General features: G+C 44.6%; 1 protein-coding gene across 6 annotated transcripts in view; it reads left to right on the top strand.

Moving 5' to 3' along the window:
* Window positions 1-14,826, top strand: part of MTHFD1L (methylenetetrahydrofolate dehydrogenase (NADP+ dependent) 1 like) — a 231,075-nt gene that overhangs the window by 163,534 nt on the left and 52,715 nt on the right. For all 6 annotated transcript variants that reach the window (XM_015137112.3, XM_015137113.3, XM_028847236.2 and 3 more), the window contains exons 25-26: window positions 3,235-3,342; window positions 5,726-5,878. In XM_015137112.3, coding sequence (XP_014992598.2) covers window positions 3,235-3,342; window positions 5,726-5,878 — 261 coding nt within the window. The remainder of the gene's footprint in view (window positions 1-3,234; window positions 3,343-5,725; window positions 5,879-14,826) is intronic.

The raw sequence follows: 14,826 nt of genomic DNA on the forward strand, positions 1-14,826 counted from the left end.
TGTGACTGTTCACACACTCGGGCTCCACTCACACACCCCAAGAGTGCATGAGCTTTTGCTGGCAGCCCCTCACAGTCAGGCCCCAGTGAACCCCTGTCCTCTGAAGCTGCGGGTAGGAGCACCTCAAGGGCATCTAGATGTCAAAGAAGAGGATGCTCACATGTGCCTAAGGGTCATCCATGAAGGCTTCATGGAGGAGGTGGCCTTTGGGATAGATCTTAGAAAGCTCAGAGAGTTTTAACAAAGGTTGGTCTTTGAAGATTACTAATCTTTTGACTTTATAAATATTTGCATGTATCTTCTCCCAGTCTGTCTCTTATTTCTTGACCTTGTTTATAATGTCTTCTTAAAACAAGTTTTAAATTTTGCTACAGTGAAATCTATATATCATTTCCTTTATGGGTTATTCTGTTGTTACCTCGTTTAAGAAATCTTTCTCTGCTTCAGGATAATAGAGTTCCCACTGTTTTCTTCCAACATTTAGAGTTAGAACTTTCAAGTTTATGCCTTTGTTCCATATTGGGTTTATTTGGAGGCCTGGTATGTGGTAGGAATCTAATTTTATTTCTCTCCAGCCAAAAGTCAGATGGTAGTCAGCCTTTCTCTGTTGATTTGTGTCACCTCTATCATATGCTATCTTGCACATGCTGAGGTGTGTTTGTGGGTTCTTTCTTCTTTGCCATTGATTAATTTGTCTATACTTGTGCCAATACCCATGGAATTTATTAGCATAGTTTTGGGGTATGATTGATAGCTAGTAGAAGAGTCCTGTTTCTTTGTTCTTCCGGTTTTGTTTATTTTTAAAGTTATCTGACTATGTATGCCAGTTATCTGACTATGCCATTACCCTGTGTTAGTTCACTCTCAAGTTACTATAAAGGAATCCCTGAGACTGTTTAATGGATAAAGAAAAGTCATTTATTTTGGCTCATGGTTCTGAAGGCTGTACAAGCATGGCACCAACATCTGCTGGGCTTCTGGTGAGGGCCTCAGGAAGCTTCCACTCAGGGCAGAAGGCAAAGGGGGAGCCAGTGCATCACATGGCAAGAGCGGGAGCAAGAGAGGGGGTGGGAGGTGCTAACAAGCAGATCTCTCGAGAACTCAGAGTGAGAACTCACTCATTATCATGAGGACAGCACCAAGCCATTCATGAAGGATCCGCCCCCATGATCCAAACACCTGCCACCGGGCCCCACCTCCAACACTGAGGATTACATTTCACCGTGAGATTTGGAGGGACCAACATCCAAACCACATCAACCCTTTATTGTAAGTTTTAGAACTAATAGGCCAAGTAACCACAAATGAGCTTGGGATTTTTATTGGACTTGCATCGAACTGAGTAAGTTTCAGAGAAGTGATGTCTGTACAGTATTAAGTCTCCTCATCCACGAGCAAACTATTTTTCTCCGTTGACTCAGACTCTTTTTATGTCCCTCAGTGAAAGGTTATAAGGCTTGCACCTTCATTTCTTTTTATTTGTTAGAACATTCAATATTTAAGTTCCAGACCACAGAACACCTCTACAGTAATAAAAACTGTAGTAATGAAAAACACGTTTTAAAGCAGTTTTGGGTGCTATCAGGGTTGGGAGGGGAAGAGTGCTGGCTTTTATTTATTTTCTCTTGGGTAACTCTTGTATCAACAGTATTTCATACAAATATGACATTTGCTGTTGTCAAGCGAAGTCCTTGAGGCATACCACAGGAGACTTCCCCTTGGTTCACATCTGTTCCATCAGCATTTGGTTCAGCAGTTGTTCACCAAACAGTAAATCCACTAATTGCATCATGCATGTGCTTTTTTTTTTTTGAGACAGAGTTTTGCTCTGTCACCCAGGCCTGAAGTGCAGTGGCGCGATCTCGGCTCACTGCAACCTCCACCTCCCAGAGTCAAGCGATTCTCCTGCCTCAGCTTCCTGAGTAGCTGGGATTAGAGACGTGAGCTGCCACACCCAGCTGATTTTTGTATTTTCAGCAGAGACGGGGTTTCACCGTGTTGGCCACACTGATCTTGAACGCCTGACCTCAAGTGATCCGCCCACCTCAGCCTCCCAAAGTGCTGGGATTACAGGTGTGAGCCACCGCACCTGGCCACATAGGCTTTTTTACCCACAGAAAGATTGTGGATAATTTTGCCAAACGTATTTCTTAAATTTAGAATTACTTTATCTGTAGAAGATTCCTTTCCTAATGAATCATTCTTGTTTCTGAAGATCCCTTGCTGTATGCTACCAGTAGTCTGTGTCCAAGTCTTCAGTCTAACATTATGGAAATCATCTCCCCCAACACACTTATTTGCCTGTATCTAGTCTTCTCACGTTTCTTCCATGCCACATGATTTCTCATAATTTGCTAAAGTGACAGTGGGTTCAACCTCTGATTTTCCAATATAGTGTTTGATCACATCAGCATTTATGTTAAAATCTCAATCCATTACTGCTCACGAAAAAATACTTGTTTTTAGTATTGCTACTTTTTCTGTAGCAATACTGTGAACCCGTATTCAGACCCACTTGAAAACTGGCACTCACAATTTCGTTGGGAGGTTCCAGTCCTGACATATATGATTATGTAAAAATTATAGTAAACAGGCCAGGCGTGATGGCTTATGCCTGTAATCCCAGTACTTTGGGAGGCCAAGGTGGGCAGGTTGCTTGAGTCCAGGAGTTCAAGACCAGCCTGGGCAACATGGTGAAACCCAGTCTCTACAAACAAATGCAAAAAAAAAAAAAAAAAAAAGACAACAAAATTAGCTTGGAGTCGTGGTGCATCCCTGTAGTCCCAGATACTCAGGAGGCTGAGATGGGAGGATCACTTGAGCCTGGGAGGTTGAGGCTGCAGTGAGCTGAGATTGTGCCACTGCACTCCAGCCTAGGCGACAGAGTGATACTGTCTAAAAAAAAAGAAAGAAAGAAAGAAAAATTATAGTAAACTACATTTTTTTAAATGCGACAATGGATAAAAATGGTTACAACTAGATAAGCTGCCTCTAAACTGCCTGAACACCTAAGGTTTATTTGCTAGTTGACATCTGATCTATTTCTGACACTGAAAATTTCATTGCTTTAGGATGCTAAAAGGGAAAAAGAGCGTTTGCTAGGAATCCTGTAGTTGCTGAGGGGGTACCCTGACAGAGAATTTTAAGCAATTACAGAAAATCTCACTAAACTTTAAAAAAAATCTTTAACCAGATTAAACTTATACGATTTTGTTATAATTTGTGTTTCTCCAGCTTCCAGTTGTGGACAAGATAAGAACCATTGCCCAGGCTGTCTATGGAGCCAAAGATATTGAACTCTCTCCTGAGGCACAAGCCAAAATAGATCGTTACACTCAACAGGTAAAAGTTGTACTTTTAGGGGAAAAGAAAAAATCCACCGTAGGCTCTCAGAATACTCAACTTGACTTGAGTATTTGTACTTGTCTCACTAGCTACCCTTTGCTTAATCTATTTTATGGTTAACAAAGATGAAAGTAATATCCTCGGGATATTACTTTCGGATATATTAGACTGTATTTAGAACTTTATGGTGAGAAATACATCCTCTGATCCACGCATCATTTACTTCTGTGACTATAAATGTGTCTGATATGGGTGGTATCCCTGTTTGTAGGTGATGTGTGATCTTTCATCCCTCCCACTCAGCCCAGAACGTTGAAACTATCCTTTGGAGTATAGCTGCGGAGTCAGATTTAGATGAATTGCAGTGCTTCCTCTTCCTTGCAGGCCTCTTACTACCTTAAAAATGCTAGCATGGTGCTGGGGTAGGCAGATAGGAGTGCACCCTATAAAGATGGGAATATTTGGTGTTCTTCTTACATAAGCGGTTCACTGGCTTTTTACTGAGCTTGTCCACTGAGGTTGAAGGCTCCATCATCTTCTGCCTCTAGCTACTGACAAAGGCAAGTAGGCAAGCAACTGGGAAGGTGGCTGTGATCTGACAGCATGCGTCACCATCTAGTCCAGTGACAGTCATGATCAATCAACTCCATTCCAGGAAGCTCAGCCACCTTCACCAAAAGGACCATATGCCTCGAGTGTCCCTCCTACTTTGGCATAACCAGATAGATAGAAGTCAGAGCACTTTAAGAGCCAGCTGGCTAAAGAGCTTCGTGATAGGTAGTGTGTTGACCTTTTCTTTAAAACAAATCTCCAACTCCTTATTCTTTTTTGTAAACCCATTTGAAATTTTGTTAAATGCTACCATTGCCAGCCAGGGTATTTATTCTCCTAGGTTTGGTAAAATAGTCAGCAACTCAGAAAGTTCTCACATCTGAGAATTTTCCCTGTATGTTCTTGGCTTATCCTTTACAAAAAGGATTTCCAAGCACTGCTCTGTGCACAGGCATTGTGGTGAAATTTTCATTCATGTGCAATAAGCCAAGTAAAGTAAGGCCATTCTCATGAGGTTGGTTTGGTTTTTTTCTTCCCATGAGTTTTTAATACTGATACTTAAGGCTATCATTTATTCTCATATTAAGTCTTTTCTCCTTTCAGTGTTACAATGTCATTTCTTTTATGAAGTAATCTGGTGACAGTTTATGGCGTATTGGTCGGTTTTTGTTTGTGTCTTTTTAATATGCCTACTGACAAAATTTTTACATTAGCCAACCTCTATTAGTTCATAGAAATTACTTCAATATTTAATCATGTCTGAAATTCAAAATTCTGGCACCATTTCTGAAAGGCAGTTGTGATTGTCGCCCAGCAAAATTCTTATCAGTATAGAAGAGTGGAGATTTCAAAAAGAAAATGGCCCCAAGCCCACGTCCTCCCTGAGTTGATAAGACTCTAAGATCTTCCAAATAGTTTTAGGCTAAGTCTTATGAAAATTTCACTAAAGATTTCTTTCCCTTTATCTCTATCAAGGAAACATTGCTTAAAAGTTGTGTCAACCGGGCACGGTGCTCACACCTGTAATCCCAGCACTTTGGGAGGCCAGTGCAGGAGGGTCAGTTGAAGCCAGGAGTTTGAGACCACTCTGGGCAACATAACAAAATCTCCATCTCTATTTTTATTTTTTTTAAAAGTTAGTGTCAAGTATGTGGTTGCAATGAATTAGCAAAGCCTCTAAAGGAACACTATGTGCCATTTAATCAGAACCAGGCTTCGAGGACACTGTCCTTTTTGTGAGACACCACATGTGACTTCCTGCTCTTTCACCTTTGGGACTCTGGGTCAGACATAGACTTTGGTCCTTAAAAACAAGAAGCTTAAATAGTGACCTCATCTTAGTTCTTATAATGTAATCGCAGATCAAATAGCCATGATTCATAAACCAACACAAAGGGGCCCTTTGCTTCCTGGCCGACTCTAGAATGAGTGAACAACATGACTAACAGCCTCGTTGAGGAGCCTTTCTCCAGACTACCTTGCTGGGTCCCGGATATTAATAGTCCTGGAAAGTGGTTTCTACAGCTGCTGCTTTGCCTGAAAATAGCCGTGCTTTCCCCAAACATGCACATAACACTGCCTTCTCTTAAAGAGAACCTCCGAAATAAACAGCAGTCACCCTTGACCTGCTAAACAGTGATCCCACGGAGATGAGTTTTTATCCTCACCTTCTTGCTTCTTCAATGAACAAGTAGTAACCGGCAGCTCCTGCATGTGCCTCAATCTGAGCCGCATACCATTGCTGGCCGAGACTGTATAAAGTGCAAACAGAAAAACACAGGAAACTAACATCTGTGTCAGTGAACACATTTTCTTTCCTTTCTTACAGGGTTTTGGAAATTTGCCCATCTGCATGGCAAAGACCCACCTTTCTCTGTCTCACGAACCTGACAAAAAAGGTGTGCCGAGGGACTTCATCTTACCTATCAGTGATGTCCGGGCCAGCATAGGCGCTGGGTTCATTTACCCTTTGGTCGGAACGGTGAGTGAGTCACATTTTCCAAAAACCCGCCCCATTCTGCACTGCCGTGGTGCCTCAAATCGTTATGCTCCACCCACTCTTTAAAAATCATGGATGAGGGAGAATTAGGGAGTAATTAATAGTACAGTATTCGCTATTTTTCCAAACACTCTGTCTCACCTACCTTTGCCATTGTGGTTTGGGTTTTTCTTTTTTTAGATCATGTGCTCAGGATCTTTAGAGTCATAATACTAATTTCCTTCCTAAGGCAAGTATGAACATAACTTGGGAGAATTCAGCCTGTTATTTAAACGGTAGAATGGCTTAGGACAGTGGTTGTCAACCTTTATCACACATAGCACCCAAAATGATGTACCACAGTGGCGTTTACTGTTCACACCAGACAGGATCTGCCCAGTCACCCCAAGGGCTGAGGAAAGCAGTCCTCTCGCTCTCCCACTTCCCCAGCACATCAGGTGGGAAGCTCTGGCTTAGGAAATCAGTGAATCACATGAGTTCTCATTTTTGATGTTGTTGTGATGGGATTTCGTTGCTATTGGATGATTATGCTGTTATTTTGTGTTATCTATGGGAGTAAAGGAGATGAGCAGAGAAATAAAAGCTTATCGAAGTGCTTAAAATCCATGAAGATGGGCTTCATTTGGTACAGCTACACAGTGATAACCTTCCGTTGCTACCATCTGTGGCCTAAATTCGACTTCTTGTCTTTGGGAGTGTTCCTGAATTTGATTTAGAACAAAAAAGAATTCTTACAACCTGGCAGATCCCATGGCAAGCAAAGAAAAAAATATTCTAACCTATGATTATCATCATCATTATTGCAAAGTGATCTGAGCTTAAACAGCGTACATTATAATAATTTTTTATAATAAATGTGGCTTTATTGTGCAAACAAGCAATAGGTCGACAAAAAGTGCAGATTCTTACCTTGATATTTACATACTTCATCTAATACTGGACACAATGTTTTTTCAATCAGCATTTTTTGAATTCTTCCTGCATGTGAGGCACAGAGATTTTAAGATGAGCAGGTGTGAGATGCATAGGTTTGAACAGCACAGAGGTGCCTGGAGAGCACTGCGTTGGCATTCTGAATGCCCTCAGAGCGCATGGGGTAACAGCTCATTATGCCTGGGGCAGAATTTACCTGGGATGTGGAAGGAGAAGGGATTCTTCAAAAAGGGCTCAATCTCTGAACTGGCAAAACAGTTTTGACTCAAAGGCACCAGAGTACTAATACGTGACACCCTCTCTTGGGGTGGTCCAGTGTGGCTGGAGTTGGATGAGGTGGGAAGGCTGGGGATGGGAATGGGAATGGAAATAGGATTGGGATAGCAAGACAGAGCCACATGGCCAAAGATCTTGAAGACCATCTCATGGAACTTGAATCTGATCTCGTACACACTGGGGAGCCACAGTAGGATGGGGTTTTTTTGGTTTATTTCTTGGTTTTTTGGTTTTTTGTTTTTAAATGAGGAGGAGAAGAATGTGGTCTGATGTGTATTTTAGAAAAATAGCTCTGGCAGCAATGTGGAGAACGTTTAGTGAAAAGAGAACCAGGCCCAGAGAGGTGGGTTAATTCAGCTGGGGCCAGAGGCAATCAAGGTCTGTACTTCGGCCACAGAAGTAGATACAGAGAGTGGGGGTGAATTGCAGACGTACTCTAAAAGTATCCTCCTACCGTGGAGACCGGGGGAAGGGACTGTTCTAGCTTGGTGACTCTGGCTGGTGATGCCATCGGTCATGGAAAGGACACAGGAGGCGGCAGATTTGCGGGGCCAGAAATGAGCCTGGCTTGGGTAGAGAGAGCTTGGAGGGTTAACGGGATCTAAGGAACAGTCTGTGCCTCCACTGGAAATACAGACACAGCGCTCCAAAGAAAGGGGCAGGAACGTCACCCTGGTGGGTTTAAGGATATGGGTGAAGGCAGTCGTTAAACAGGAGAGACACAGGGATAGCTAGAAATCAGTGAGAAGAGAGCAAAGGAAGACATCCCTGAAACACCCATGTTAACGCAGTCGACTCCTAGCAGGGGTGCCTTCCAGGAGGTGGGAAGGAAGGAGCAGCAACATGGCAGAGAACGTCCAGAAAAATCCCACAGACACCGCTCGCAGCAGTGTTGACACAGGGAGAAGGGTCCAGATGAAATGGGTTCTGAATGACATTTTCAGGTCTACAGTTCAGATCAGTGGTTCCAGGAGTTGGGGGAGGGGAAGTGTTTGACTGCGGAGGGGCAGGAGGGAACTTTTTGGGATAATGGAAATACCCTATGTTTTGACGTGGTAGTGAGTCCATGGCTATATACATTCTTCCAGACTCACAGACCTATACACGTGTGATGCCCAGGCTGGACTCAAACTCCTGGGCTCAAGCAATCTTCCCACCTCAGCTTCCCAAGTAGCTGTGACGACAGGCTCATGCCACTGTGCCGGGCCTGTGTATAATTTAATTATACCTCAGTTAACAAAAATCAGCACTGAAGAGCTTGCTTTATATTCCTTAGAATGGCCTCAGTTGGCCGGGCGTGGTGGCTCATGCCTATAATCCCAGGACTTTGGGAGGCCGAGGCGGGCGGATCACGAGGCAGGCGAATCACGAGGTCAGGAGTTCGAGACCTGCTTGGCCAAAATGGTGAAACCCCATCTCTACTACAAATACAAAAATTAGCTGGGTGTGGTGGCTGGCGCCTATAATCCCAGCTACTTGGGAGGCTGAGGCAGGAAAATCACTTGAACCCAGGAGGCAGAGGTTGTAGTAAGCCGAGATCACGCCACTGAATTTCAGCCTGGGCAACAGAGCAACACTCCCATCTCTCAATAAATACATATATACATACATACATACATACATACATACATACATACATACATATATAGAATGGCCTCAGTGATGGCCACTTTACTCCTGGGCTTTAGTTGGTGAAGGCCTTGGCTTAGGGATAAGAGGGGGTGGCTGGACAGTGCAGGCCCAGAGAGACCGGACCATCAGGGGAGGTGAGGGGTGACGGAGGTGCCCAAACAGAACATGAAATGGTAGAGTAGCTGAGAAGGTTAGCTGCGATCACGATCTGCCCTGTCCTACCCTCTGCAGACTCTAAACCCCTCAGTAGTTCATCCAACAAATTCACTCAGCCAGTGCTGCATAAGGCACTCAGCTTGGGGCTACAGGGAGCCCCAACCTAAAGAAGCTTTCTCTGCTTCAGGCAATTTACAGCTGGTAGACGCAGATAGAAGTGAATTAGCAAAGAAAATAGTTTGATATAAAAATTGTGCATTTAACTGAAACCTGAATTCACTTCTGAGCATTTAATAGCCATTAAATAAAAACCAGGGCCCGCATAGTGGCTCACATTTATAATCTGAGCACTTTTGGAAGCCAAGGTAGAAGGATTGCCTCAGGCCAGGAGTTCGAGACCAGCCGGGGCAACATAGGCAGACTTCGTCTCTACTTAAACAAAAATTAGCCAGGAGTCATGGCAGGCATCTGGAGCGCCAGCTACTCAGAAGGCTGAAGTGGGAGGATTACTTGAGCCCAGGAGTTTGAGGCAATAGTGAGCTATGATGATACCATTGCACTCCTGCCTGGGAGATAGAGTGAGACTTCTGTCTCTTAAAAAAATGAAATAAAATAATAAAAACCACAATATAATTTAAAATCTTTGGAGTCACTAAACAAACATACAATATGAATCTCCTCCCACTTCAGCTAACACCACCATATCCAACATCAGGTAACGACCGAAGTCGTTCTGGAAAATCAGAATCTGTTGCCATGGCTCATGCCTGGACACCAGGCTGTCCGCTCCTGACGTCACTCTTTGACTTATGACTTGTTAGAAAATGAATGTGTGGAATGGCCCTGGAGGAGCCGCTGCAGCTCCCTGGGTTTCCTGAAGTGAGCCCTCTGTGTCATTATCTGGTCTTCTCAGCCCTCAGCCGAGTTCCTCCTGTGGCCACACGCGGGGTCGCGGTGAGCGTCAGTGCATAGTGATGAAATCTGGAACAATCGGGTGTGGGGCATGAGGAAGGGAGTGGTGCCTGACTACAGAAGTTCCTGGAGGTCAGGAAACTGTCACTGGAGGCGGTGGCCCTAGAGGGCTGCTTTCTATGACAGAGCAGGAAGCTGCATGTGTACTGGGACACACGTACCAGAGGGGCCAGGATCTCCTAATAAGGGCTGGTATTTACTTTTACTTGACCCCATTCTGGGCCTTGCCACAGTCTGCTGAAATGCCTTGAACATTCATCACCCGTGTGGGAGACAGGATAGTAATTTCCTGCTGAGATGACTGAGGAGATGGAGAATGGGGACACCAGGGGGACTGGCTCCTGCAGGTGGGAAAATTCTAGCAAAATGAATCACTCATCTGCTTAGTCACCCAGTGTGGGCTTATTAGAGTGCTGCTGAAATACATATTCATCTATCCACTCCAGAAAGATAGTCCAAACTGAGACCTCAAGATCAGAAAGGCTCCCATTCTCCTGCAGGGTTCATTCATTTACTCAGTGAATTATTAAATGCCTACGGCACCCAGGGCCATCAGCCCCGTGGCTATGAGAAAGATCCATCCCTTCCCTCACAGGCCTTATGATAGACTCCAGTAAATAAAACCATACAGGCACAGAATGTGGCGGGCTTTATAACAAAGGCAGAAAGCCCCTCTTGTTATGTCCTCAAGGGAGGCAGAGCAGCTCCCCTCTGGCTCTAGTTGGAGAATCCCAACCCAAGCAAGTCCGTCCTTGAACAATAAACATCTCCAGCATTGCTGGCTTCGGAAGACCCCGTGGTGAGATGCTGGAGCTTTTTTCCCCTCCAGATTTTGCTTTCTAAATATTTACTTTTACTTTCCATGTTCCCTTGTGGGCCAGATTTTTTTTCCTACCATTGAATTGTTTCATCATGTTCTATTTAATTATTGCTTTAATTGACATTGGTGACCACAAATAGTAATAAATACTATTAACTGGTGTACCAGCTTCACTAGTCTATTTCACTTCCACGTGCTGTTGTAACTGAAGCACCCAGCACAAGCATTCCCAGCTCGTGGGCATCTAAGACCTTTGCACTCATTCTTACGTGCATTGCTAGCGTTTTCCATATTCCTTTATGGTAGCCAATTTTTCCTTCCTAAAATAACTTTGTTCATTCCTAGTAAGCTTCGTACGTATTTTATGTATTCTGCCCTCTTTTTTATGACATTATATGTATTATTGGAAGCTAGGAAATAATACAAGATTCTTGACCGACATAGTACCACTTAGTACATCTTTTTGTAAGAAATAGTTTTTCTAATACAAATCTTCGATATGGGAAGAAACAAGCAAGTTGTTTTTTGAGGTTTTCCAACCCTGTATTCTGCTACAAATTACCCTGTTGTGGTATCCTTCCAAAATTCTTCCAAGGCTTATGGTTTATAGTGTTCAATAAACCTAATAGTTTATAAAACTTCTCAAAAAATAATCGCATGCCAAAAATAATTTAGTAGTAGGTGGTCTTTGTCTTGTGGTCACGTTGTTTTGATATTGTCTTTAAGTTTGTATAATTTACAAGGGCTGTTTAATCAGTTGGCATAAATTTCATGACAAAAATACGAATATGTAAGCAAAGTATATGAAATGATATTATTGAGAAGTAAATTACATTCCATATAGAAAACGACTAGAAAGACACCACCAAAACCTTAGACAGTGATATTATGAGTAGCTTTTTTTCTTCTCTTTTTCCGTATAGATCAAATTACTACATTGGGCGTCTATCACTTTTATAACATGAAAATGCAGTAAATAGGGCGATGATAAACTGCAAGTGCTTGGGAAGAATGTATAACTCAGGCCATGGCAAGAGAGTGAGAACACACACGCAGCCTGTGGGAGTGGGCTCCGTGCCATCACCTGGCCGGTCCTGGCTGTCTTGCTGTGTTTTTGCACCTCAAAAGTTGGGACAGCGAAGAAAGGCCATAAGAGCTAGAACATTTCTATAAGAAGTGTATTCAGTATGGTTTGTCTAGCTCTGACTAATGTGTGCAAACCCCAAGATTTCACTAAGCAAATGCAAGATCGTTTTTCCCTGTTAATTTGTTCCTGGGCCCTTCTTGCTTACTGTGTTGGGGGTTGGAGAGGGGGTGAGTGACTTCTTTCTTCTCACGGTGTTTTCTCTTTTTTTTTTTTTTTTTTTTTGAGACAGAGTATTGCTGTGTCACCCAGGCTGGAGTGCAGTAGCATGATCTCAGCTCACTGCAACCTCCATCTTCCAGGTTCAAGTGATACTCCTGCCTCGGCCTCCCAAGTAGCTGGGACTACAGGTGCACACCACCACATCTGGCTCATTTTTTGCATTTTTCATGGAGACTGGGGTCTCACCATGTTGGCCAGGCTGGTCTCAAACTCCTCACCTCAAGTGAGCCACCACGCCCGGCCGTCTTTCACAGTGTTTTTTAAAACAACAGTTGGCCTGGAGAGGTGTGCGACCAAGTTGGAATTCATAGCAGATATCCATTTGAAGTTAATTTTTGGTGCATCTGACTGTTTTCCATTGGCTTCACATTGAGGCAATGAGAGAGACTTGAAGAACTAAGAATATGAACCCTTTTGTACTGGCAAACATGGGACATAGAGGCATGTCTTGACAGCTATTTTTGACAACACTCTGGGCTGGAATATAGGGGTTAGGCAGCCTGGCCAGTTTTGTAAATTAGATAGCCAGGCCACCCTCAGAGTCAGTCTGAGGGTTTAGTGGGAAGTCTGAATAAAAAGAGAAGTTAAACTTTTAAGAAAAGGGTCAAGCTTTAAAACTGGAATTGGCTTTTCAAATTTAATGAGTAAAAAGAAACCCCAAAACTGGAATTGTAATTGTGGAGAAATACAACTGATAATATTTGGAATATCACCTACAAGGAATGAAACTATCTAGAAGCATTTATATGGTAGTCAGTGCCATGTAGGGCATCTCTGGGGGCAGGGTGGCTCCTGGCACTGTAGAGAAAGACCATTGGTGCTTCCGTCTCCCAGTCGGAGGAGAGAGATCCACTGTGGAGGTCCCAGCAGCTTAGGGCCTGCCCCCATGTGGTTACCTCTGCGCGGTTTCCTTCCCTCTGTCTTCCTGTAACTCCTTCACTTTGGCCCCCGTACCCTTTATGGGCAGAGGGTGACAGGAGTCACTGCATGGGTACATTCTCTTTTTTTTTTTTTTTTTTTTTTTTTTGTTAGACGGAGTCTCACTGTGTCACTTGGGCTGGAGTGCAATGGCGCGATCTCAGCTCACTGCAAACTCCATCTCCCGAGTTCAAGCGATTCTCCTGCCTCAGCCTCCCAAGCAGCTGGGATTACAGGCGGCCGCCACTACACCCAGCTAATTGTTTGTGTTTTTAGTAGAGACGGGGTTTCACCATGTTGTTCAGGCTGGTCTCAAACTCCCGACCTCATGGTTCACCCACCTCGGCCTCCCAAAGTGCTGGGATTACCGGCGTGAGCCACCGCGCCCGGCCAAGTACATGCTTTTTTTCCTCCTGTGGGGATTGGCCTGGGCTGTACCTGTCTCATGGTGGAAGCCTGCCCAGGGACCAAGCCCTAGAAGACCAGCAGTTTATTTAACTGGGTTGGCCTTTGTCCCCACTCCCTGTGACCCGGTCCTGCCACATCTTTACCCAGGTGCACCACTGACATCATCGCTCGGCTGGACTCGGGAAAGCAGGAAACTGCGGGAGCGTGTTTGGGGCATCAGTGATGTCACCCGCTACGAATGCCGGGTGGGGTTACTGGACTGAGGGCCATGAGAAAAGCAAGCTGTGGCCCCGCCCCGTGGACTCACTGCCATTCTGTTCTTTCTCACGTTTCAGTTCAGCTCGCTTTGTTTTCCGTCCCCCTCCCTCTGCTGTAAAAGTATGTACTGAGTGTTTTGTTTCCTGCTGGATCTGATTCAGGTCGGTGATGAAGTTCTTTGCAAGCCCAGTGGGGAGGTGTTTCCTCCCCCTTTGTACCGACCCTACTTAGGGTTATACACTTGCTTCACTCGGTTAGGCATGGAGGAGAATTCATTCAGACCTCATAGGTTTAAATCAAATGCATGACCCTTCACATTTTCCAGAGATTTACGGCCAGTTACAGTGAGACAATTAAACATTCACCTCCGAAGCTGCCCTTGGAGATGTGTAAGCAGTAATGTAGTCTTGCGCTCCCCATGATGTGAGAGCGTGCGGAAGGCCACTCCCCTCAGCAGGTCCGCCAGGACCTCCGCAGGCAGCATCTTGCCTACAAAATCACCCATCCCTTTTTCCCCCCTCATTCTCCACTTTCCCTGCTTTTCTACTCCCACACCCACAAATAAACAAAGAAACTTTGAGCTTATTTTACAAACGTCTTTGAAATGGCCCTCCTCTCTCCGATGCTCCTGGGCCCTGGTTTGGCCCCATCTGTGCAATCTCTCTTATGAGTGTGAAATAAGCCAGGTTTGGCTCGTGCTCTGCCCATGAGCTTGCCCTCCCCATGAGCCTGCCCTCCCCGTCTGGCCTCACTTTATTTGTGTCCCTGTGTCCTTTGTCTCCGATCCTGGGATCCTGGTGGTTTCCTCCTCCCCGCCCAGCTTAGGTCCTTTTCCCCAGGGTTCTTCCCTATCTCTACATCAAAATTTCCTGCTCTCTCCCAAATATGCATTTCCCTAGCCCGGGCATCCACTGCTTCCTCTCATCCCTGCAGCAGGCTGCCCAGTGGTGGTGTGGCCATGCCTTCTTCCACAACCCAGGGAAAGCTACATGTGTCTGTCCCATAGGGAAGGAGTCATCCCTGTTTTCTCAGTGTGGCGTGTTCAGGGGGAAGGAAAGTGACCGGCGTCGTTCTCAATTTCCAGAAACTGTTTATCATATTGACAAGAAGAAGAAAGCTTTGTGACTCATGAGAATGATGTTTTCCTCTCTGGTACATAAGGTTATCTAGGTCCAATCCATTTGTGTAGGG

The sequence above is a fragment of the Macaca mulatta genome, chromosome 4 (assembly GCF_049350105.2).
Source record: "Macaca mulatta isolate MMU2019108-1 chromosome 4, T2T-MMU8v2.0, whole genome shotgun sequence".
In the NCBI taxonomy this organism is placed as follows: Eukaryota; Metazoa; Chordata; class Mammalia; order Primates; family Cercopithecidae; genus Macaca; species Macaca mulatta.